The 26,751-nt window shown below is 44.2% G+C and overlaps 3 protein-coding genes across 6 annotated transcripts in view; 1 reads left to right on the forward strand and 2 right to left on the reverse strand.

Moving 5' to 3' along the window:
- Positions 1–746: 746 nt before the first annotated feature.
- LOC106612884 (uncharacterized) lies at positions 747–4,130 on the reverse strand. Its single transcript, XM_014214499.2, has 5 exons — positions 3,935–4,130; positions 3,500–3,666; positions 3,178–3,367; positions 2,878–3,072; positions 747–2,561 (listed from the first exon to the last, which is right to left on the reverse strand). The coding sequence occupies exons 2-5, from the start codon at positions 3,654–3,656 to the stop codon at positions 1,652–1,654; spliced, it is 1,452 nt and encodes a 483-aa protein (XP_014069974.1). The 5' UTR covers positions 3,657–3,666; positions 3,935–4,130; the 3' UTR covers positions 747–1,651.
- Positions 4,131–4,707: 577 nt separating this feature from the next.
- Positions 4,708–26,751, forward strand: part of LOC106612883 (calpain-5) — a 34,125-nt gene continuing 12,081 nt past the window's right edge. The window contains exons 1-3 of one of the 4 annotated variants that reach the window (XM_014214497.2): positions 4,708–5,039; positions 17,759–17,918; positions 21,220–21,351. In XM_014214497.2, the coding sequence (XP_014069972.1) occupies positions 17,763–17,918; positions 21,220–21,351 (288 nt within the window). In that variant the 5' untranslated portion in view covers positions 4,708–5,039; positions 17,759–17,762. Of the gene's footprint in view, positions 5,040–17,755; positions 17,919–21,219; positions 21,352–26,751 lie in introns of all 4 variants that reach the window. The other 3 variants (XM_014214495.2, XM_045724522.1, XM_014214498.2) reach the window with 3 other exon arrangements.
- On the reverse strand, positions 24,201–26,625 carry ompa (olfactory marker protein a). Its single transcript, XM_014214500.2, has 2 exons — positions 26,346–26,625; positions 24,201–25,875 (listed from the first exon to the last, which is right to left on the reverse strand). The coding sequence occupies exons 1-2, from the start codon at positions 26,436–26,438 to the stop codon at positions 25,447–25,449; spliced, it is 522 nt and encodes a 173-aa protein (XP_014069975.1). The 5' UTR covers positions 26,439–26,625; the 3' UTR covers positions 24,201–25,446.

The raw sequence follows: 26,751 nt of genomic DNA on the forward strand, positions 1-26,751 counted from the left end.
GAGAGATTTGAAACTCTTTCTTATTGGTCTATTAACAAATTTAATGCCTGGTGATGTCACCAGACAGGCCAAAACCCCATCCCACCAAGACAGGCTGAAATTTCAGGCGGTCTTTGCAAACAGCTCTTACACTTAAAGGGCATCATAATAATTTTCACAGTATTATTCCAATCTCAGTATGGAAATATATACTGAGTGTAAAGGCATTAGGAACACCTTCCTAATATTGAGTTGCACCCTGTTTTGCCCTCGGAACAGCCTCAATTCGTCAGGCATGGACTCTACAAGGTGTCGAAAGTGTTCCACAGGGATGCTGGCCCATGTTGACTCCAATGCTTCCCACAGTTGTGTCAAGTTGGCTGGATGTCCTTTGGGTGGTGAACTATTCTTGATCCACACGGAAACTGTTGAGCATGAAAAACCCAGCAGCGTTACAGTTCTTGACACTCAAGCCGGTGCGCCTGGCAACTACTACCATCTTTTGTCTTGCCCATTCACTCTCTGAATGGCACACATACACAATACATGTCTCACGGCTTATTAATCCTTCTTTAACCTGTCTCCTCCCCTTCATCTGCACTGAAGTGGATTTAACAAGTGACATCAATAAGGTATCATAGCTTTCACCTGCATTCACCTGGTCAGTCTATGACATGGAAAGAGCAGGTGTTCCCAATGTTTTGTACACTCAGTGTATATAAAATACAGGGAAATTAACCCAATAGAAAGAACACAAACAAGTCCCAAACCATTAGCCATCAGCTTTATATTTAATCAATCGCCTCCCTCCAAACACTTCCTCCTGTATTGTGTACCTCTAATTTGTGTACCCCTGTCTTGCAGTCGTGTGATTCGGTCAAATAATTTAATATTTCTGTTCACTCCAACATAGGCCAGACTATAGTTGTTATTCCAGGCGTATTAGTGCTATGTGCAATCATAACCTGGGGACAAGGTTAGAACCAAATACACAGGGACTAACTTTAAATTAACAATCAATCAAATGTATTTATAAAGCCCTTTTTACATCAGCCGATGTCACAAAGTGCTATACAGAAACCCAGCCTAAAACCCCAAACAGCAAGCAATGCAGATGTAGGATCGAGGTGGCTAGGAAAAACTCCCTGGAAAGGCAGGATATTATAACAGTACATGGCCAAGATGTTCAAACGTTCATAGATGAACAGCAGGGTCAAATAATAATAATAATCACAGTGGTTAAAGAGGGTGCAGCAGGTCAGCAACACAATCATCCAAAGTTAACATTTACTTGTAATGTTTTATTTCCAATTCCTTTTACAAAACAATAATGGAATCTGCTGGATGTGATGACAAGTCAAACTCTTAAATGTGTCTGGGAATTTGTGTGTGAGAATTTGTGATTGAGAAAATGTTTCACAATGGAGTGAAATGGCAAGGCACTAACTGTTAAAGTTGTCCAGTAGGAAACACACATTTTTGTTTTCTGTTTCAAACATGACCCTGATCTTTCTGCTCGGGCTGCATCTATCAAGATTAGGAGGGCTGATCTTGAACCAGTTTCGCCTTTTAAATCAGAATGATTAAGATTATATGGACAGGCTAGGACCAGATCATTTATCAGCAGCTCTACTCTGAGACACTTTATGAATACAGGCCTAGATCTTGTATGTCATATCTCCAGTTGAAAGACTGGTCTCTCCTGGCCCTGGGATGGGCTGGCTGGACTGGCTGTGTCCCTCTCCTCATGGTCAGGGTCTGAGTCCTGGGGGTCTGAGTCTCGGCCCGGGGGGTTCTGTGGGTCCAGGGGGCTGGCGGTGGCAGCAGCCATGATGGTGTTGAGCCTGGTGAGGGACAGCGAGCGCTGCTTGGCCCGGGGGGCGGGGGAAGTATGTTCCATGGGGGCGGGGTTTGGCAGGTGACTATAGCGATGCCCCTCCTCATCGTACTGGTACAGACGAATCACACGGCTCCGTCTGGCGGGCCGGGGAGGAGAACACCTCTCTTCTCCCGCTGTTCCCTCCCCCTGCCTCTCCACTCCCCCCTCTCTCACCCCAACAGACCCTTCTTCTGAATCACTGCTACTATCACCTCTAAATCCTCCCTCTTCAACCTCTCCCTCACTCTCTGTCCTCTCCTTAAACTCTGTCCTCCCCTCCTTTCCCTCTCTCCCTTCCTCACTCTCTCTTCTTCCTTCCTCCCTGTCACTTTCATTCCTCCCCTCCTTTCCCTCTCTCCCTTCCTCACTGTCACTCCTTTCTTCCTCCCCCTCTCTCCTGCTCTTCTCTTTTCCATCTGTGCTGTCTCCCACCTCCCTCCCCTCTTCTCCTCCCCTCTCCCTCCCTTCCTCTCCTCTCCCCTGGTGGCAGCCCTCCAGGTAAGCAGGCTCTTCATGAAGTTTGCCCCTGAAGCTTCTCTGAGGTTTGGCTGGTGGAGATGGGCTTACATTCTCCATGGTAACGCTTGTCGTCGAGGCTGAGTAATCCTCATCCTCTTGTTCCACATCCTTCCGGAATGCCACGCTGACTGTTTCACCATGGTTACGACGTTCCTGTCCTAGCGAACGCACCCAATTCACACACCTTAGAGAGGAGTTGTGGTAAAATGTATCTGTATTTAATATTGATGCTGTTTAAATGGGAAGTTCAGTGTTTTACAACTAGACTACTGTCACTCTGAAAGCAGTATATGGGCCAAGAGAAACTAATCCATGGTTCGGTTTTCTTTAAACAACCACTACAAGTTTCAACTAACCATGATTTAGTTTCTCCTGGCCCATGTTCTACTTTCAGGGTGAGGACCCATCTAACATGAAGTTGTAAAATACTGAACTTCATCTTTATCGAATGTAAAATAAAGGTGAATACATGTTTAATATAGGTAGATAAAGCAATGCACCTGTCCAGTAGTGTCCTGCTCAAAGCTCCAGAGCTGAACCCCACCAGGAACGTCACCACTACTGATGCCGTCACCGCTGCCGCAAACACACCGTCAGAAACCACGGCAACATCCCTCTCCTCTCTATGACCACCCAGAATACTCCTGACTGCCCGCCTGTGTTCGACCGCATGGTCCTGTGGACTGCTGGCAGTCCTGAGGGAGGTAACGAGTGAATGAATGTATGAGTCCCAAATGGCACCCTATTATATAGTGCACTACTGTATTAACACAACATGACTGCCTTACAACAGTACTTACAGCAGGTAGGGTGTGAGTGTAGTTTGTCCTCCGGCCAGTAGGAGGCAGTAGTACAGCCCGCTGTGGTGAGGAGAAGCAATGTGGATCCGCAGGCTACCATCTCGTTGCATAGCAACCACATCCTTCTGGTTGGCATGAAGACTGCTGTTCTGGACCCGACCGAAAGGGGTGTGCCAGTACTGGACCACTCCTACACACACACACACACACACACACACACACACACACACACACACACACACACGCACACACCAGTATAACAGGCGTACGTGACATTCCACAAAGGTAGTCTTTTGTGTGTGTGTGTGTGTTTTTATCTCACCTGCATGTGTTGTGTTCATGCAGGTCAATGTGAGGCTCCTCCCTTTGTGAACTCTGACCCTAGAGGTGTGGCTTAGGGTTAGACTGACCACGCCCATACAGAGGGCTGAGCCAATCAGCAGAGCCGCTGGCAGCAGAGACCCCAGAATTCTTCCCATTCCCACCACTCTACACACACACAGTAAGGACAATGTTTCTCAGAATGCCACAAATACCTCATCACCTCATCATACCCCATGTGGAGTAACATGTTTTTATATTCAACAAATAATAAAGCAATCAATCAATAAATCAATTAACCAATCAAACAAGTATTTGATATACTTTCTCTTGGCATAGTCCTTCATTGAAACACACAGGGTGAATAAGTAATGGTCTTCTGGGAAAAATAATATTACAATACAATGATCCTCATCACAATATCATTATGACTTACTGTGTAGTTTGTTCTCAGTATATCTCCTTATACAACAAACCGTCTTAAATTAAATTAACAAGTTAGATGTTTCATGTCCATCTCCCCCGTTGTCGGATGTGAACGTTGTCTTTCTTCAGTTCAGTATAGTGTAAAGTGCAGTTTCTCACATGACTTTTCATATGTCCGGTGACTCCGGTACCTTGGGGTTAAACATTAATGACACAGCGTCACCTCGGTCACTGGCTCTACTCCACAGTACATTACGCTGTTGTCGTTTCACCCGATGGCCACCGGAGGGCGCTGCAGTACTGTAAATACCACAGACGTGAAAAACATGTTTCCAAACAAACTGTAACTTGATACTGATTAGATGAAAGTTTTACATTGTTTCCAGAATGGCAAATTGACCGATCTGCTGCATAGTGGCTGCTGTATACTGGCTGCAATTTGATTTGTTCAAACACAGTTAGTGTAAAAAGATCAGCCTAAACGCATGCTACAATGCAGGCATACATCTTCGAAAACATTGTACACCAACATTATATATTTCTTTGTGCGTTTTGAAACGAATTAGACCTAATTCTGAAATATATATATATATATATATATATATATATATATATATATATATTGGTTTACGAAGTTGTTTTAGGAGTGGAAATTCTTTATGAAGAGTGAGGTGAGGCGTTTTGCCCACAATCTAACGGAAATGGATGTCCAAGTAAGATCAACGTCACACATTTTTTGAAATGACTAGGCAAAAATAGACTAGATTTATTCTCAAATGTTTTCCATGAAAAACAGTTGGCTCCAGTTAATATTTAAGAGCTTTGATTCAACTTGATCATGTCACTGGAGCAGTAGGTCTAGTACAACACCACATGTTTCGGATCAACATAGTCAGGGAACCAGAGTAGCTTGAGCTCAGCTCCAACCGTTAAGACACCCTCCCCTGTGTGTGAGAGAGAGAGAAAGAGAGCGCGAAAGAGACAGCAAGCGAGTCCCGAGGAGCTCGTGCATCAGAAGAGCAGCCTCCCGGAGGGAACGAGGGATCACTCCGACTGAAGCCCCAGTAGGACTGGAGAGAAACGAATACGTCATCGAGGGAGTCAACTCTTCCAAGGTAAACTAGCCTAATTAAAGCAGACAGTCGGTTTGACGATGGATGAACATACTTAAACTTTTCTAGAGCATAGCCTACAGCAAATATGGATACTTTTGAATGTGTGTAAACGTATCTGAACGATTTTACCAACCGCCAGCCAAGTAAATTGATATTCCATGATGTAGGCCTACTTCACATCAACGGAGTTGAGTGCGGACTGTAGCTCGGACGTAACATAAAATGACATTTTTATCAAAAACAGGATTTTTTTAATTTTTTTTTATAAAAACGTAATTTTATGTGATGTCGGAACTCCAGTCCGCCCACACAAGTCGTTGTGCAACTCCGTTATTGCGAAGTACAGTACATCATGGGGTTTAGTTTTACTTGGCCACCAACTGCTGTGTGTTCAAGTATAAAACACGTTTTTTTCTCGTTATTTCAGTTAAATTGCCTACTATCTCCGTGTGTGTGGCTGGAGAGCAGAATACAAAAAATGATTGCAGTCAGAGTGCAGTGTAACTGCATCCAAAATAAGTTATTTTTACCTCAGTAATGTTGAAGTATAACTGCAGTTGTTCTGCAATTACTGCTCTTCCAAAACACCATAGTGGACTGCAGGTACTGCACTTTTACTGCAGGTTCAAAACCGCAATATGTTTTTGTAAGAGTTTCCTCCCAGCAGCTGCAGCAGCAACTGTAAAATGTGTTTACAATTTCAGTAGTGTTTAGACTTACTGAGCAGAGCTACTACCTTTTGGCCCAGTCTGTGGAGGTCTGTTATGAATCCTGACATTCATTCTCTCTCCATCCCCCACCTCATTTCTCAGAAGTTCGAAAGCCTGATGAGTCGTGTAGGACTTAACTGTTCAATGGGACTGAACTGTGAACAAAGCGACGGTTGTAGTATAGTTTGTCTCTGCCATTTCAGTCTGCCATGTCTGTTACGGTGTTATGCCTGAAGAAAACCCACACATCGTGCCAGTCACAGCCTCCGCTAACATTGGGTTGGTGTACAGATTGTAATGGGCTAATGTGATTCTCCATTAGCCTCTACAGGATAGGTACTGTTTGGCGTAGCACAGAGAACTTTAGACTAATCTTAACTTGGTGATACTATCTTCGTTCTCGGTTCAGCTAAACATGTATCTTCTAAAATGTTTATGTCCAGTTGCAGGTGGTTCGTTTGAATTTTAGAAAATGCTCCGTTATTAAATACATAAATGTTTTGCTCCATGATGTAATCCAACTATGTGTATGCTGCCATCTTGTCTATTTCAAATCTTCTCTCATTGATTGAGACAGGTGAAACATGATTAGGCTACTGTTGGTCTTTCTAGTGGTAAAGATGGATACAAAGAGTTATACATGATGAGTTTGGGATAGAACGAATGGTAGTATGGAGAAAGAAAGGAAAGAGACGGACAGTGAGACAGAATGAAAACAAACAGGCGGCGCAAACGGGAAGAAGAATGTAAGTAAAAGGACTGAGAGAATGAGAATGACTGCGATAGAGATGGATTTGGAGGGGATAGAGAGTAGTAGTGATTTTGACAGGTGGAGATAACATTGTTTCCTGTCAGGCCAGACAGTACCCAATAGTCCCCTTCCCAGACAGAACCCACAGCTAGGCTGGCCATGTTCCATTCATACCCATAGTCCCCTTCCCTAGTTCCTACTCCCTCAGATATGTAAGGAATAAATGGGTATAGGTAGTACCGTGACAGCTCCATCTAGACCTCCAGTAGACTAAGTCCAAACAGTAGCGGTGTTTGACTGAACTGCATACAGTATTCCTGTGGTAGTAGTATACATTGAACAAAATATAAACGCAACAATTTCAAAGATTTTACTGAGTAACAGTTCATATAAGGAAATCAGTCAATTGAAATACATTCATTAGGCCCTAATCTATGGATTTCACATGACAGGGCAGGGGTGCATCCACTGGGGAGCCAGGCCCAGCCAATCAGAATGAGTTTTCCCCCACGAAAGGGCTTTTGTGGGGGAAAGACAGACAGAAATACTCCTCAGCACCCCCTCCTCAGACGATCCCGCAGATGATGAAGCCGGGTGTGGAAGTCCTGGTCTGGCATGGTTACACGTGGTCTGCAGTTGTAATGCCGGTTGGACGTACTGCCTCTGTACACACTCTATATACATCAATAATGTCGCTCTTGCTGCTGGTGATTCTCTGATCCACCTATACACAAACAACATCATTCTGTATACTTCTGGCCCTTCATTGGACACTGTGTTAACTAACCTCCAGACGAGCTTCAATGCCATACAACTCTTCTTCCGTGGCCTCCAACTGCTCTTAAATGCAAGTAAAACTAAATGCATGCTCTTCAACCGATCGCTGCCCGCACCTGCCCGCCCGTCCAGCATCACTGCTCTGGACGGTTCTGACTTAGAATATGTGTACAACTACAAATACCTAGGTGTCTGGTTAGACTGTAAACTCTCCTTCCAGACTCACATTGAGCATATTCAATCCAAAATTAAATCTAGAATCGGCTTCCTATTTCGCAACAAAGCATCCTTCACTCATGCTGCCAAACATACCCTCGTAAAACTGGCGATCCTACCGATCCTTGACTTTGGCGATGTCATTTACAAAATAGCCTCCAACACTCTACTCAGCAAATTGGATGCAGTCTATCACAATGCCATCCGTTTTGTCACCAAAACCACATATACTACCGACCACTGCGACCTGTATGCTCTCGTTGGCTGGCCCTCGCTTCATATTCGTCGCCAAACCCACTGGCTCCAGGTCATCTATACGTCTTTGCTAGGTAAAGCCCCGCCTTATCTCAGCTCACTGGTCACCATAGCAGCACCCACCCGTAGCACGCGCTCCAACAGGTATATTTCACTGGTCACGCCCAAAGCCAATTCCTCCTTTGGCCGCCTTTCCTTCCAGTTCTCTGCTGCCAATGACTGGAACAAACTGAAAAAAATCACTGAAGCTGGAGACTCATATCTCCCTCACTAACTTTAAGCACCAGCTGTCAGAGCAGCTCACAGATCACTGCACCTGTACATAGCCCATCTGTAAAATGCCCATCCAACTACCTCATCCCATACTGTTATTTATTTATTTTGCTCCTTTGCACCCCAGTATCTCTACTTGCACATTCATCTTCTGCACATCTATCACTCCAGTGTTTAATTGCTATATTGTAATTATTTTGCCACTATGGCCTATTTATTGCCTTACCTCCCTTATCCTACCTCATTTGCACACATTGTATATAGAAAAAAAGTATATTGTATTATTGACTGTGTGTTTGTTTATTCCATGTGTAACTCTGTGTTGTTGTTTGTGTCGCACTGCTTTGCTTTATCTTGTCCAGGTCGCAGTTGTTAATGAGAACTTGTTCTCAACTAGCCTACCTGGTTAAGTAAAGGTGACATTTAAAAAAAAAAAAATGTAAAAGCCACATTTTCTAAAACAATGTTGGAGGCAGCTTATGGTAGAGAAGTTAACATTCAATTATCTGGCAACAGCTCTGGTGGACATTCCTGCAGTCAGTATGCCAATTGTACTCTCCCTCAACTTGAGACATCTGTGGCATTGTGTTGTGTGACAAAACTGCACATTTTAGAGTGGCCTTTTATTGTCCCCCGCACAAGGTGCACCTGTGTAATGATCATGTTGTTTAATCAGCTTCTTGATATGCTACACCTGTCAGGTGGATGGATTATCTTGGCAAAGTAGAAATGCTCAAAAACAGGGATGTAAACAAATTTGTGACCCAAATTTGAGAGAAAAGCTTTTTGTGCGTGTCGAACATTTCTGGGATTTTTTTATTTTAGCTCATGAAACATGGGACTAACACTTTACATGTTCTGTTTATTTTTGTTCAGTGTAGTTAGTACTGCTAGCTGTTGAGAACTGACCACTCCCTTCATCCCTCTCCTTTCCCCTCCTGTCTTCTCCAGGAGAGGTCTATGGTAAACCGTGTGCGTAGTGTGTTTGTCTACATTGTGTAGTGTGTGTTCTGTCTGTAACAGGGTTGTCAACCACACGACTTTACCAGAACCACACGACTTTACCAAGTTTGTATTTTTTTATCTGTTTTAAAACAGAAACGGGAAAAAAAGTTCCAAAATAAAAATAAATCTTCAATGGGATTTTACATGAAAAGGGGCCAAACTCCAACAACTTCCTGACACACATGATTACAGACTGCCTGGCTTTGTCCAATAAGCATCTCCATGACTACCAGAGAGTCCTGTTGACTGTCAGACCAGTGAACAGTAGCAGTTTATGTGTGTTTAGCAGACAGACTATGCTAAGCACACTGTGCTAAAAGGTCTGGGAACCTCTGATCTAACATTAGAGTTGGATCGGGTTACTCCCAGTGATCCATGGGTAAATTAGGAGTGTCTCTTGTCTGGATGTGTCACATGACTGGAGAATTATGTTATGGTGTGACTCATATGGTGTGTGCTGTGTGTGTTGAATAACAGTGCTTATTTTTCTCTACTTTCAATGTACAATGTAGATAATGGGACTGTCTCACTCACACACGCACACACAAACACCCTTCTCTTGTTTGCCCTCTTCTTGGCATAAATCTCAGACTCCCCACCACAAAAATGTAGCCTTAAAGCTAAGGTATTTTTGTTCAGTGTAGTTAGTACTTCTAGCTGTTGCGAACCGACCACTCCCTTGTCCTTTCCCCTCCTCACTGGAGGCTGCTGAGGGGAGAACGGCTCATAATAATTGCCGGAGCGAAACCATCAAAAACATGTGTTTGATGTATTTGATACTATTCTGCTCCAGCCATTACCATGAGCCCGTCTGTCAGTTCTCCCTAGGAGAGGTGGTGGTGGGGGGTGGTAGTGGTGAAGTCAGGCGCAGGAGACCAAATATGCAAGAGAAGAGTGTTTATTCCTGAGTCCAAACAAAATGAACAGGCACAGGACCAGAATAAGTTGTCCACCAAAAAAGGTCCAGAACGCAGTCCAGAAAGTACGCTTGTCCACTAAAGACAAAGAAAATACAACGCAAACCAAAACCACGACAGGTAAAACAAAACAATCCCGCACGAACCCAAACTGGTAGGGCGAGAATAAATAACCCACTAATGAACCTAAACTCAGAACAGGTGAAACACAAGACAGACAAAACCAAACGAAAAGTCCAGGGGGGGCGGAGGGACCTCCCCCACCTCAATGTCCTGCAGTGGACCAGCTATCACCGGCCTGAGGAGAGACACATGAAACGAGGGGTTAATACGGTAGTAAGGGGGGAGCTGTAACCTATAACACACCTCATTTATTCTCCTCAGGACTTTAAATGGCCACACAAACCGCGGACCCAGCTTCCGGCAGGCAGGCGGAGGGCAGGTTTCGGGTTGAGAGCCAGAACCGGTCCCCCGGCGCGAACACGGGGGCCTCACTGCGGTGGCAGTCAGCGCTCTCCTTCTGCCGTCCACCGGCCCGTTTAAGGGATTCCTGGACGGCTCTCCAGGTCTCCTTTGAGCGCTGCACCCAGATCGTGGTGTTCCCCTGTGACGGAGGGAGATCGGTGAGGAAGTCCACCGACAGGTGGGACCAAGGCCGCTGTGGAACGGGGAGGGGCTGTAACTTCCCTCTAGGCAGGTGTCTAGGAGCCTTACACTGGGCGCACACCGAACAGGAGGAGACATAAACCCTCACGTCCCTTGCCAATGTGGGCCACCAGTACTTCCCTCTAAGACCCCGCACCGTCCGCTCAATACCCGGATGACCAGAGGAGGGTAGCGTGTGAGCCCACCTGATCAATCTATTGCGAACACCAAGCGGGACGTACCTCCGACCTGCAGGACACTGTGGTGGAATAGGTTTTAACCGTGACGCCCGCTCGACGTCCACCTCCCATACCACCGGTGCCACCAGACAAAAGGCCGGAAGTATGGGGGTGGGATCGATGGACCGCTCCTCGGTATCATAGAGACGAGACAGTGCGTCGGCCTTAGCGTTACGGGAACCTGGTCTATATGAGATGGTGAGACGGAATCTGGTGAAAAACATCGCCCACCTAGCCTGACAAGGATTCAGTCTCCTCGCCGCCCGGATGTACTCCAGATTACGGTGGTCAGTCCAGATGAGAAAAGAGTGTTGCGCCCCCTCAAGCCAATGTCTCCAGACCTTTTACCACAGCCAGCAACTCCCTGTCCCCACATCATAGTTTCGCTCTGCAGGACTGAGCTTCCTTGAAAAGAAAGCGCAGGGGCAAAGCTTCGGGGGCGAGCACGAGCGCTGTGATAGCACGGCTCCAACACCAGCCTTGGACGCGTCCACCTCCACTATGAATGGCAAAGAGGGGTCCGGAATGCGCCAGCACGGGAGAATCGGTGTCTTCGGTCTTCAGACGACTAAAAGCTCTGTCCACCGACCACCGCAAACGCACTGGCCCCCCCTTCAACAGTGAGGTAATGGGAGCAGCCACCTGCCCAAAACCCCGGATAAACCTCAGGTAGTAATTGGCAAACCCTAAAAACCGCTGCACCTCCTTTACCGTGGTCGGAGTCGGCCAATTACGCACGGCCGAAATGTGGTCACACTCCATCACCACCCCAGATGTGGAAATGCGATACCCCAGAAAAGAGACAGCTTGTTTGGAGAACACACATTTCTCGGCCTTGACGTACAGGTCATGCTCCAACAGTCGCCCAAGCATCTTGCGCACCAGAGACACATGCGCGGCGCGTGTGGCGGAGTAGATCAGAATGTCATCGATGTACACCACACCCTGCCCGTGCAGATCCCTGAGAATCTCGTCTACAAAGGATTGGAAAACAGCTAGAGCATTCTTCAAACCATACGGCATGACTAGGTACTCATAATGGCCAGATGTGGTACTAAACGCGGTCTTCCACTCATCTCCATCTCGGATACGCACCAAGTTATACACGCTCCTGAGATCCAGTTTTGTGAAGAAACGTGCTCCGTGAAATGACTCCACCGCCGTGGCGATGAGAGGTAGCGGGTAACTGAACCCCACTGTGATGGAATTTAGACCTCTATAGTCAATGCACGGACGCAGACCTCCCTTCTTCACAAAAAAGCAACTCGAGGAGACGGGTGACATGGATGGCCAAATGTATCCCTGACTCAGACTCGGGTGCGGGATTCTTTCAGTTCTCCCTAGGAGAGGTGGGGGGGGATGAAGTCAGGCGCAGGAGACCAAATATGCAAGAGAAGAGCGTTTATTCCTGAGTCCAAACAAAATGAACAGGCACAGTACCAGAATAAGTAGTCCACCAAAAAAGGTCTGGAACGCAGTCCAGAAAGGATGCCTGTCCACTAAAGACAAAGAAAATACAACGCAACCCAAAACCACGACAGGTAAAACAAAACAATCCTGCACGAACCCAAACTGGTAGGGCGAGAATAAATAACCCACTAATGAACCTAAACTCAAAACAGGTGAAACAAGACAGACAAAACCAAACGAAAAGGAAAAGGGATCGGTGGCAGATAGTAGACCGGCGACAACGACCGCCGAGCGCCGCCCGAATAGGGAGAGAAGCCACCTTCGGTAGAAGTTGTGACACCGTCCACCAACCTCCTGTGCTACCGATACCAGGGTTTCTTCTCGATCAGAAAGGGGCTGTCCTGTTATTTATCTAATTACCTAATTACCTAACTGTTTAATTGTTACCCAATTAAATTAATAATGTAACAATTAACTCATTAGGATCTGGGGCAGCACGATAGCGGTTCTTTAACTTCTTATGGCTTGGGGGCAGTATTTCTACGTCTGGATGAGAAGCGTGCCCAAAGTAAACTGCCTGTTACTCAGTCCCAGAAGCTAGGATATGCATATAATTGGTAGATTAGGATAGAAAACACTCTAAAGTTTCCAAAACTGTTAAAAATAATGTCTGTGAGTATAACAGAACTGATATGGCAGGCGAAAACCTGAGGAAAATCCATCCAGGAAGTGGGATTTTTTTGATGTGGGTATTTTCAATTTAATGCCTAAAGAGTATCTAATGGGTTAGGACCCAGATTGCAGTTCCTATGGCTTCCACTAATGTCAACAGTCTTTAGATATTGTTTCAGGCTTGTTTTCTAAAATATTAAGAAGAATGAGAACCTTTCTCTCAGTGGACTGTAGAATCATGCAGTGCTGGTTTTCGCACGTGACCGAGTGTGCGCCCTTCGTTGTTTTTCCTTCTATTGAATACGCTTGTCCGGTTGCTATATTATCGATTTATTTAGACAATTGACAACCTGAGGATTAATTATAAACATCGTTTGACATGTTTCGACGAGCTCTACCGGTACTATTAAGATGTATTTGTCTGCATGTTTTGACCGCCTTTTGAGCCAGTGGATTACTGAACAAAACGCGCCAACAAAACCGAGTTTTTGGGGTATAAAGAGGGACTTTATTGAACAAAACAACCATTTATTGTGTAGCTGGGACTCTACTGACTGCAACCATATGAATATCTTCAAAGGTAAGTGATTAATTTTATCGCTATTTCTGACTTTTGTAATTCCTTTACTTGGTTGTAAAATGTTTGTATGCTTTTGTAAGTGGGGCGCTGTCCTCAGATAATCGCATGGTATGCTTTCGCCGTAAAGCCTTTTTGAAATCTGACAAAGCGGCTGGATTAACAAGAAGTTAATCTTTAAGCCTATGTATAACACTTGTAATTTTTATGAATGTTTATTATGACTATTTCTGTATTTTGAATTTGGCACTCTGCAATTTCAGCGGATGTTGGCGAGGTGGGTCGCTAGCGGAACGCCTGCGCCAGAAAGGTTAAAGAGTTACCATCTCCCGAATTAAACTCTAAAGTTCTTTACCTATCACGTCTATAAACAGTCAACTTATTAATCATAACCTCGTATCATATCATCATTCTGAACAGTCTTAACCTCCTTGCATCTGCAAAAACCCGAGCCTTACTAATGATTCAGTACTACACAAATTGGTTTAATATTTTTTTTTACTAGCTAACTAAATGGTAACACAAGATAAACATACACACTTAATGTTAAAAACAGGTCCCTAGTGGAATGACCCATCATGGCTGCTTGTTACAAAAGAGATGGAGGGCAGAGAGGGACAGAGACATAATACTTTGGCACATTTAAAAACTACTTTCACTTACAGTAATCATCAACTTTGCACACCAACCGCCACCCTCATTGAGTAAGAAATCATGAATGTATTCACATGAAATGTCTTGGTTCGCCGGATCTCTCGGTGGACAGGGCCGCCTTGTAAAGGGGGTTGGGCCTTCTCGCGGCACGCTTGTAAGGCTCTGATTGTCCAAAATGGTTCCGACAAGTCTCATACTGTTGTCCTTCTTTGTAGTTGTCCGATATATGGTGACTTGTTGTGTAGTCCTGAACATAACTACAGAGTTTATTTTCCTTCCATTCCCTCCTGAAGCTGCTGCTTTGAAGATAGGCTAGCCAGCCGGGTCGATGGAGAGTAGCGTAATACTATGGTTTTAGCAGAGTAGTAGGATGGTCCTACTTAAAATCTCTTTTGAAGGTACTTTCCTTAGGACAGCTAATCAGCCATACCAGTGATTGTCCGGGAGGTGAGCTTATCGTCTCTACCTCGTGTTGAGATTCAAAGTTCAAACCACTTTAAACGTGTAGTTGCAGCTTCACGCTTTTCTGGTACGTTAATTCTTAACCCAGAATTTTATACAGTTTGTACGAAAGGGCGGTTCCGTCAGGCTGACACGCTCTCTGACCTCACTCAGGGGCATGACTTGTCACTGTGCAACGTGTATGTAAAACAATTATCTCTTATGGCTCCTAAAATCACCCCCCCACTTAACAAAAATACCTTCATATTACATGGACAACGCATAGGATGGACACTTCACACATATAATGGGTATTCTTTCCAAGTTACAGAATTCCTTTAACATTTTTAATGACATCACAAAATGATATTAGTGTTCTGTAGATCGCCTCTGACCATTCCCCACGTTCTATGTTAGAAATATTATTCCAGTATTTGCTTTTGAACGTGTTTAGAGTTTCGGTGGGAAGAAGTATCTTGAAACAAAGGACATTCCTTTGGTGAATATTGGAGAGGGAGATCTGAATCTTCTCAACTTGATGTACAACAGGACGTGAGTTGTTAACTTCTTACATCTAGATGTTCCGCTAGCGGAACACCGCTCCAATATCCAATGATAGGGCGTGGCGCGAAATACAAACTCCTCGAAAATCCGAACTTTTTCAAACATATGACTATTTTACACCATTTTAAAGACAAGACTCTCCTTTATCTAACCACACTGTCCGATTTCAAAAAGGCTTTACAACGAAAGCAAAACATTAGATTATGTCAGGAGAGTTCCCAGCCAGAAATAATCAGACACCCATTTTTCAAGCTAGCATATAATGTCACAAAAACCCAAACCACAGCTAAATGCAACACTAACCTTTGATGATCTTCATCAGATGACACTCCTAGGACATTATGTTATACAATACATGCATGTTTTGTTCAATCAAGTTCATATTTATATCAAAAACCAGCTTTTTACATTAGCATGTGACGTTCAGAACTAGCATTCCCACCGAACACTTCCGGTGAATTTACTAAATTACTCACGATAAACGTTCACAAAAAACATAACAATTATTTTAAGAATTATAGATACAGAACTCCTTTATGCAATCGCGGTGTCCGATTTTTTAAATAGCTTTTCGGTGAAAGCACATTTTGCAATATTCTGAGTAGATAGCCCGGCCATCACAGGCTAGCTATTTTGACACCCACCAAGTTTGGTACTCACCAAACTCAGATTTACTATAAGAAAAATTGGATTACCTTTGCTGTTCTTCGTCAGAATGCACTCCCAGGACTGCTACTTCAATAACTAATGTTGGTTTGGTCCAAAATAATCCATCGTTATATCCGAATAGCGGCGTTTTGTTCGTGCGTCCCAGACACTATCCGAATGGTAAAGAAGGGTCGTGCGCATGGCGCAATTCGTGACAAAAAAAATCGAAATATTCCATTACCGTACTTTGAAGCATGTCAACCGCTGTTTAAAATCAATTTTTATGCCATTTTTCTCGTACAAAAGCGATAATATTCCGACCGGGAATGTCCATTTAGCTAAACAGAGGAAAGAAAAGAAAGCTTTCGGTCGACGCGGGCACGAGCCTGAGTCTCACAGTACTGTAACCAGCCACTACCCAAACGCGCTACTTTGTTTCAGCCAGAGCCTGCAAAGCCACGATTCAGCGTTTTGCCGCCTTCTGAGAACCTATGGCAGCCGTAGGAAGTGTCACGGGACAGCTAAGATCCTCACTCTTCAATAAACAGAGACAAGAAGAACGACACCTTGTCAGACAGGCCACTTCCTGCATGAAATCTTCTCAGGTTTTTGCCTGCCATATGAGTTCTGTTATACTCACAGACACCATTCAAACAGTTTTAGAAACTTTAGGGTGTTTTCTATCCAAAGCCAATAATTATATGCATATTCTAGTTACTGGGCAGGAGTAGTAACCAGATTAAATCGGGTACGTTTTTTATCCAGCCGTGAAAATACTGCCCCCTAGCCATAACAGGTTAAAATCAATTTCTATGCGCTTTTTCTCGGAAAATAGCGATAATATTCCAACCGGGAGTCGTTGTTTTCGTTCAAAGACTGAAAAGGTAAAATGGACCCTTCACGTGCACGCGCGCACCCGTCTCATTGTTCTCAGATCGACCACTATCCAAATGCGCTACTGTTTTTCAGCCATGGACTGCAAAGTCATCATTCAACGTTCTGGCGCCTTCTGAGAGCCTATGGGAGCCTTAGAAAGTGTCACGTTACAGCAGAGATCCTCTGTTTTCAATAAAGAGGCTAAAGAAGGCCAAGAAATGGTCAGAGAGGGCACTTCCTGTTTGGAATCTTCTCAGGTTTTGGCCTGCCATATGAGTTCTGTTATACTCACAGACACCATTCAAACAGTTTTAGAAACTTTAGGGTGTTGTCTATCCAAATCAAATTAAATGCATATTCTAGTTTCTGGGCAGGAGTAATAAACAGATTAAATCGGGTATGTTTTTTATCCTGCCGTGAAAATACTGCCCCCTATCCATAACAGGTTAATCCCCCCCCTCCATGAGAGCGGGCCTGGTTGAAGTTATTCATTGCAAACCTGACCTATTTGGATCCTCACAGGACGGTCATGACAGGACTTAGGTGTGGCAGGGGGCGTGGCAATGGGCTCACCGACCCCCATCTTGGCGGTGTAGATACATTTTTAAGCCAATTTCCTATAATTCTACACATTTCTCCATGGAGCTGAGAGAAAATGTTGCAGTTTTAAAGCTAATTTCCTGCAATTCTATGCATTTTCTATGACTAATGCAGTGTTCTTCTGTTCAAACAATAACGAAGTCAATACTGCTAAATTCATTATTTAGGGATTTTTTAATTCTCCCTGATTGTCAAGCTTTTATTTAGGTGATTGTTAGTTGTCTCTTATTTTAAAATATAACGTTATAGGTGCATTATAATTTCTACGTTCTTTTTCTGGTTTTAGTTGTTCAAGTTTACGCTAAAAGTGTTTTTCCATCCCGAAAATGTATGTCATTATTTTTCTATTTTTTTACACTGTTTGGACATGTTTGTGTGTAATTGTGTGTTCCAGGAGGATGGTTGTGCCGTATGAGAATCAGTGTTTCGCTGCCCTGCGTATGGAGTGTGTGTGTGTGTGACAGTGTGTATAACTGTGTGTTCCAGCAGGGTGATGGTGGTGCCATATGAAAGCCAGGGCTATTCCTCCCTGCGTAGGGAGTGCCAGCAGCGTCGAGTCCTGTTTGAAGACTCTGTGTTTCCGGCTACGGACCAGTCTCTGTTCTACAAGACCAACCGCATAGGAACCATCACCTGGAAGAGACCTAAGGTACTACACACTGAGGGGAGGGGTGGGTGTGTTTGTCCGGGGGAAATAGGAGAGTTAACATTTCAACTTCATATGCATCATCTCCAGCACCAAAACCAGTGTCTACATATGTGAAAACAGTTCATAGAAACGATCTGTGGTTAAAAATACATGAAAGGTCCCCCAAAAATGATCTGTGACATCACAGGGTAGGATTAAAAGTTTAAAAAAAGTGTGATTTTCAAAACTTGCAATGAGTTTCTAGCCAGAGGGAGGGTATTTTGTTGCTCACCACGTCACCGCGAATCTGGAAATCACTGTTTTTAAGAGTCCATGTTATCGCAGCAACGGACTCAACAGCGCAAATACCCGACCAACCCGTCTTCAGTCAGCTGTTTGTTATTTTATTTTTACGGTTATGGCAGTTATTTTATTTTCATGACCTTCTTCATCCAGAACCGTCGGTTACACGGTAATTGTGCAAGCCCTAGAGTTAAGGTGTTTGAATAAGGATCCGACTGAGGTATGTCATTTCACAGCTGTTCAGAGAAAGAGATGTGGGTGGTGAGAGAAGGTGAAAGAGTATGGGGCAGGGAATAATTTAAGTGATAATGCCCGAGAAGCCGGTGTTTGGAGGATATATTGACATGGGTGTTGTAGGCCTGTGCCAAACACCGGCTTCGAGGGCATTATTACTTTTATACAATGGGTTACCAACATATTAAAAACAATTATTGACATATTTTCATTAACGTTTATTTTCATTAATTTATTCATACTATTTCATCCTTCCACAAGGTATAGTCCCAACACAAATCTAGAGTTGCTAGAGACGCGACCCAGTCGTTCTGTATTTATCATTCGTTCTAAATGTTCCATTGCCATACTGGCTACCAACGTTCTTATCCCTTGCTTGCTATCTAGCCAACTACGGCTAACTTACACGTCAAAGTGCAGTCAGAATAACAGCAAAGTAGCTGCATTTGCATTTGTTTAAGCTGTTTTCTAGTGACATTTATTTGGATACATCCATAACAATAAGCTAATGAGGCGCAATTTCGCCTGGCATAGAAAATGTGCTCACTTGCGAGGACACTGTTGTTCAGAGGAGCTAGCCAACAACACAGCTACAGTAACACAATCACTGCAAACTGGAAAGACTGCCAACTAGATGCACTTCATTTTGTTTGACCTTTTTTCTATTGCCATTTTTGTTGTTGTATATATTCATAAAAATTATACCAGCTGAATCATGATTTAATCTGGCTGAGAAACGCTGCCTGTCTGTCTAGTTCTGACATGTTCATTACTATGGAACGACAGGAGGTCGAATTTGAATATTGAAACAATTTTGCAGATGTCGGAGAGACAGACGGCAAGGTTTATACAAATCTCCACTCTTGAAAACTAAATGTTAGTCTAAAAGAAATGGGAGATAATGTCTAGATGCTTTTTATAGTGGAGATCAAGTTTCTAAGTTGCTGGGCTGATGAGACAGTAGATTGCACAGTAAGATGGAACAGAGTAAATGGGCATTTTAACGTCAGAGTTAGGCAAGAAGAAACAAATTAGTTGGAGGGCATTAGAGGTAGTGAGAGAGAGCAGGGTCGAGAGAGGTATGGGTAGAAATGGAGAAATAGAGAGCGATATGTAGAGAGAGAGAGGGGTATGGGTAGAAATGGAGAGCGATATGTAGAGAGAGAGAGGTATGGGTAGAAATGGAGAAATAGAGAGCGATAGGTAGAGAGAGAGAGAGAGAGGTATGGGTAGAAATTGAGAAATAGAGAGAGGTATGGGGAGAAATGGAGAGCGATAGGTAGAGAGAGGTATGGGTAGAAATTGAGAGGTATGGGTAGAAATTGAGAGGTATGGGTAGAAATTGAGAAGTGTAGAGAGAGCATTTGAGGTGTAGATTAGACAGTCCGTCCAGGGGGGGAGTCATCATGACAGTCAGGTAAAACAAACAGCAACACTCTGGTGACTACCTACCTACCGTCTCTGACTGTCTCTGTTCTGATTCACAGCTGTGAGTGTGTGTGTGTGTGTCTAGGTATGTTCAGTTATGAATCTGTTAATTACAGTACATGCCGCTCCCATGATATAACTTGTACTTTTTTATACTCTGCAATTATTCTACAGCTATGGTTACAGTATGATTGTCCAGGTATGAGGGTGTAGCGACAGGACTGGTTGGACCAGTAAATAGACCACTGGTGTACTGGTTGGACCAGTAAATAAAGCACTGGTGTACTGGTTGGACCAGTAAATAAAGCACTGGTGTACTGGTTGGACCAGTAAATAAAGCACTGGTGTACTGGTTGGACCAGTGAATTAAGCACTGGTGTAAAGGTGTTACTCAGATAATATATCTATGGTATTCCTGTTTTTCTCCAGTTTTGCTTGTCTTCATCTTCCTCTCTGTCTCTCTCTCCCCCAGCTGATCAAGCCCAAGGCAAAATGTTACTTCTCACCCAGTGAAATTCCTTAGGAGGACCTCCTGGTTCAGAAAAAGAGCGGCTAGTGGTGTGTGGTTAGAGCAGTGAACCATGGACCAGGTTGAGAAAATATCCACCCTACAGTGTGTTAGACTTACTGATCTTCTTTGGGAGTGTACCAGAGGTTTGTCTTTCACAAGACCTCTGATCCCCCTGTTAACCTCTAGTTACAGTAGTGTCTAGTACAGTAGAGTCCCAAAGAGTAGCTTAGTGTGGTCAGACCTGCTTCTCCTCTTCCTCTGCCTCATCCTCTCCTGTTCCTGCTCTGGGGCCTACAGCACAACCACAGCCTAGTACTGTCCTACCGCACCCTGCCCAGAGAGCCTACTTTCTGCTGGGGCTGAGGGATGGAGTAGGAAGGGCTGGAGAAGGGAGTTAATGATCTGTGGTTCTACAGGTCCCAAATGGCACATATATTCCCTGCACAGTGCACTACTTTTGACGAGAGTGCTTTGGGCCCTGGTCATAAGTAGTGCACAATAGGGAATGGGGTGCAAGTTGGGACGCATCCAGACAGTTGGGAAACCCTCCCTCTGCCATTAGTGGTCAGCTCAGAGAGAGCAGCACAGCCACAAAACAGTCTGAGTGCAATTAATTAACATGAGATCACAAGGATGGATGGATGGAGGGAGGAGAGGAAGAGAGAGACCTTTATCACTAATGGGTTTCTTGGCTTCTACTTATAAGCATCTCAGAAACAATACTGGATCTCGTCTTCATCTTCCTCTCTGTCTCGCTCTCCCACCCTCCTCTGTGTGTTAACCCCATGTTATCTTCTCCCCCCTCTATAGGAGCTGTGTGATAACCCCATGTTGTCTTCTCTATAGGAGCTGTGTGATAACCCCAAGTTGTTTGTGAATGGTATCAGTGCTCATGACCTCCTCCAGGGCCAGCTGGGGAACTGTTGGTTCGTAGCTGCATGCTCCTCCCTGGCATCCAGAGAAACTCTGTGGCAAAAGGTAAGACTCCCTGGCCGTGTGCATGTTGTGCGTGTGTTTGCCTTGGGTGTGTGACGTGCAGTAGGAGGATGTGATTAGAGACCTGATCGAGAAGGATTTACAATTTTCCTCCACCACAAACACAAACCGGAATCATTTGGAGTTTATTGTTTCCGACTCCTATTTGGAGGAGTGGCGTTTGTGTGAGTGTGTGTTGGTGTGGCCCTTGTGAGATGGCAGTGTATATTTTTTCCACTGAGTTCATAGGGAATCATTAGCATTAGTCCCACTGCTCTTAACTTTTTGTGTTCAACTTTCCACCACTTCAGACTGGCTCTGCCTAGCTCCTTACCCCTAACCCCTAGCTACTAGTGTGAGGACGTCACTGTGTTGCTAACAGGTTCACATCCTCTATTGTCCCTGTCCGTACAATGGCTCAAAATAGTAGTCCTTTGCTTTACAAGCACACGACTGCCTTGCTTGACGATTACTGCACCACCGAAAAGGTACCAATTGGGCAGCGCCGTTGGTGATATTTCAAGCTGTGGAGTGATCTTACTGGCGTGATCTAACTCCATACCCCTATCTCACTGAATTATCACATTACAGAGAGGGCTCTGATCTTTCATCTGAAACAACTGAGAAGGTTTATTATGTTTCTCCATTTCCTGAACAACAGAGGGTCTGTCACTGAGGAAACAGCTGCTGTTGGTTTGGAGAGCTAATTTCACCCCAGAGACAGAGCTGGCAGGAGAGCTAAATAGACCGGGTCGATGAAGAGTTCTAAGCTTTTTCTGTTCATTTCCCGGATGATTCTACACGTTGAATCGCCACTGTTAGTCGACACACAGAACGTGATCAACCACACACGACCGACGTTCATTATGGTGTGTCTTCCTCTTAACACAGGCTCTGTAGAGAAAGCTCTGTTCCTCGACCTGGGACTATTGACCAACTGAGTGTCCGGTACAAGACTGTGTTAGTCCGCTGAGCTAAAGCCTCAGGCAAGGTCACTTGTCTTCACTAAATTACCTCTGTTACACTTGCACCATATTGACTGATATTATTAGCTCCCAGGGAATATCTTGTTGTTATGAGTTGTAGTGGTTTGTTGTGTGTGTGTGTGTGTGTGTGTGTGTGTGTGTGTGTTTGGACATAATTACTAGAGGTCGACCGATTTATTATTTTTCAACGCCGATACCGATTAATCGGCCGATTTTTAAAAGGGGGGGAAACAATTGTTTTATTATTTGTAATAATGACAATTACAACAATACTGAATATAATCTAATCTCGGGGGTTGATAGGCTTGAAGTCATAAACAGCGCAATGCTTGAAGAATTGCGAAGAGCTGCTGGCAAAACGCACGAAGGTGCTGTTTGAATGAATGCTTACGAGCCTGCTGGTGCCTACCATCGCTCAGTCAGACTGCTCTATCAAATATCAAATCATAGACTTAATTATAACATAATAAACACACAGAAATACGAGCCTTTGGTCATTAATATGGTCGAATCCGGAAACTATCATTTCGAAAACGAAACGTTTATTTCAGTGAAATACTGAACCGTTCCGTATTTTATCTAATTGGTGGCATCCCTAAGTCTAAATATTCCTGTTACATTGCACAACCTTCAATGTTATGTCATAATTATGTACAATTCTGGCAAATTAATTACGGCCTTTGTTAGGAATAAATGGACTTCACACAGTTCGCAATGAGCCAGGCGGCCCAAACTGCTGTATATACCCTGACTGCTTGCACGGAACGCAAGAGAAGTGACACAAATTCATGTTAGCAGGCAATATTAACTAAATATGCAGGTTTAAAAATATATACTTGTGTATTGATTTTAAAGAAAGGCATTGACGTTTATGGTTAGGTACATTGGTGCAATGACAGTGCTTTTTTTTTTCGCAAATGCGCTTGTTAAATCATCACCATTTGTCGAAGTAGGCTGTGATTCGATGAGAAATTAACAGGCACCGCATCGATTATATGCAACGCAGGACACGTTAGATAACTACACATGGTTGATGATATTACTAGTTTAACTAGTGATTATGTTAAGATTGATCGTTTTTTATAAGATAAGTTTAATGCTAGCTAGCAACTTACCTTGGCTTCTTGCTGCCCTTGCGTAACAGGTAGTCAGCCTGCCATGCAGGCTCCTCGTGGAGTGCAATGTAAGGCAGGTGCTTAGAGCGTTGGGCTAGTAACCGGAAGGTTGCAAAAACAAATCCCCGAATCCCCCCTGAACAAGGCAGTTAACCCCCGTTCCTAGGCCGTCATTGAAAATAAGAATGTGTTCTTAATCTGACTTGCCTAGTTAAATAAAGGTGTAAAAAAAACAACAACAAAAAAACTGCAAATCGGTGGCCAAAAATACCGATTACCGATTGTTATGAAAACTTGAAATCGGCCATTCCGATTAATCGGTCGACCTCTAATAATTACCTGTTGTTTAGTTCCGGTGTTTAACGACATGCTATATCAAGAGTCTGCAACGATGTATTCTAGAAGCAGCTCGTTAACACAGACACAGTAGAATTAATTGGACCAGACAGTACCTTTTCTAGTGTCTCCTCTTCCTCAACCACATACACACCCTGTTATTAATCCAGTGGGAGGGGGCTGTTATATCTGCTCAGGATCGCTCTCATTAACACACTTTCTCTCTCTCGTTCTCTCTATCAAAAGTGTTACATTTCCCTTCTGGCATGTAGTCTACCACTTGTCCATTTTGTGTGTGTGTGAGAGAGTGTATTGATTGCCCTATGAATGAACAGCAACCAAAGCTACTGTAGCCTGGGGCTAAGCCATCTCTATCCTCTCCCCTGCCCTGACCATTAACACAAACACAGCAGGACAGAGTACCTACATCTCTTTATTGGACAGCAGTAGAGGACTTGGCCAGTTTACAGTATATTGTTGTGATATTTCATGCAAAGTGAATATGGTAACTAGTATATCAGTGCAGTGTAATAGGAGAGTAATACAGTGTAGATTAGAGTCATAGTACAGCAGGTAGTTGGAGTTACATTGCAGCATTGGTTCTCTAATATTTCCTATTAAGAAGGATCAGAAAGACCTATTCATTCATATCATTCAGGTTTTCAATATAAATGTACAGTTAACTGCCAAAATAAAGGAAACACTTGAGTAAATGAGGGATACAAAGTATATTGAAAGCAGCTGCTTCCACATAGGTATGGTTCCTGAGTTAATTAAGCAATTAACATTCCATCATACTTAAATATATACATTCTGGAGCGGCTGAGACAGCGTTTTCCACTACCATCAACAAAACACCAAATTATGGAATTTCTTCTGGAAGAATGGTGCCGCAAACCTCCAATAGAGTTCCAGACACTAGTAGAATCTATGTCAAGGTGCATTGAAGCTGTTCTGGCTCGTGCTGGCGCAACGCCCTATTAAGACACTTTATGTTGGTGTTTCCTTTATTTTGGCAGTTACCCGTATCTATAGGATTCTAACCTCCTAAATTAGTGATTCTGCAGCCTACTGTTACTACTGTGTAACTACTGTACCTTCAGAAGATGGTTTCTAGCAGGTTGTTGACTAACATGCATAGATAGATGTTCAGGAAGGAAGTGCGCACACACTCAGATGAGAAATGGGACTCGGTGGGTTTGTGTGGGCAGGGGGCAAAGAGAGACAGAGGTGTGTAGACTGGTCCAACCTAGAATGGCTGTAATAGAAGGCATTCCCTTAGAATGGAGAGAGGGAGACTAGAGGAGTAGAGGGAAGAGGAAGCAGTTAAAGGGATACTTTGGGATTTTGGCAATGAGGCCTTTTATCTACTTCCCCAGAGTCAGATGAACTCGTGGATACCATTTGTATGTCTATGTCCAGTATGAAGGAAGTTAGATGTAGTTTTGCGAGCCAATGCTAACTAGTGTTAGCGCAATGACTGGAAGTCTATGGGTATCTGCTAACATGCATTAGGGCAATGACTTCCAGTCTTCTAGCATTAGCATTGGCTCGCAAAACTACCTCTATCTACCTTCACACTGGACACAGAGAAGCACACACTTCTGTGTCCAGAGGGCCTCATTTCCAAAATCCTAAAGTATCCCTTTAAGGTTTATAGGTCAGGCCTGATTAAACTCCACGGAGATGCTGACCTTGTCAGCCTCCGCCCCCTCCTTAAAGGCAAACAGGAAGTACATGACCTTGCGGACCTTGGCCAGCTCCGCGATTCGCTCCCCGAACTCCTGGATGTCCGCCTCCAGACACTTGAGGGGCGTGTCCTCCGGGTCGCCAGCGTTCCGCCAGAATGTTCCGACGGGTTCTAGAAGCTGCCGGGTCATCAGGTGTGTGAGGTCAGGGGTCCAGAGCTGGGAGATCCCCGTGACAGTCACTCTGCCATTGCCAATCAGAGACACCGACCAGTGGACGAACGTCAGCTCCTGATTGGCGAAGTCCAGACGGTAGACAGCCTCGTGGGGGAGGAGCAACCGCTCCCCCTCCTGTCGCTTCTGACCGCTCCGCTGCAGGGACTGGACACGTAGCCGCATCACCTAGCAACAATAATAACTATATTAATAATAATAATAATTATAATAGAACTTGCCTTTTGGCCACTCCACCGCTCCACTGCAGAGACTGGACACCCAGACAAATCACATTATAGAATGATAATACTTTTATAATAGTATAACTATAATATGCTGGACACTCAGATGCAGGTACAAGTCAACTCCTGGAAACTGTCCATGCATTTGTTGGTCTGAATTTATATAGGCTACTTTGTTCCAGATGAACACATATTTAAGACAGGACCAAACTACTACACATGGCAGAAGCCAATTTTTGAATTTTGTATGTCTACTACAAAATACTTTAGGCAAAGTGACTTACAGTAAATGCATTACTCAGTATATCTGACCCATGCAAGAATCAAACTCATAAGCAACTGAACCATCGATTGTGCTATTTCAACTGCATATCAACCACCTCAACCTCATCTCAATCACGTGAACAGTTTTACCTCAGTGAGAGAGGTGTCCTCTGCAAAGCGTAGCTCCAGGGCTGAGCCAGACGAGGGAGCCGCAGACAGGTCTGTGTACATCTGAGAGCTCATCTTTCTGTGCTGGGGAGCAAGGCCTTCCTGTCTGTCTGGATGGATATCTGTGTCTGTCTGTGCCTGCAGATAGTTTCGCTGTGTTCCTCTCCCACTCTGTCTCTGTCTCTTATGCCATCTCTTTCCCCTCCCTTTCCCAGAGGGTAGTATGGTTGGGTTGGTTCTCTGGTTGGAACTATTGATTGTGTGGCATGTACAGTGAGGGAGGGATGGAGAAGAGAAGTGAGGATGGGGTGTGTGGTGGCGCTAGGCAACAGGAAGTGATGACATCAGAAGAGGAACCAGGGATTTTCCTGAAGGCTTCTGGGAGCTG

This window comes from Salmo salar, chromosome ssa09 (assembly GCF_905237065.1).
Source record: "Salmo salar chromosome ssa09, Ssal_v3.1, whole genome shotgun sequence".
Classification (NCBI taxonomy): Eukaryota; Metazoa; Chordata; class Actinopteri; order Salmoniformes; family Salmonidae; genus Salmo; species Salmo salar.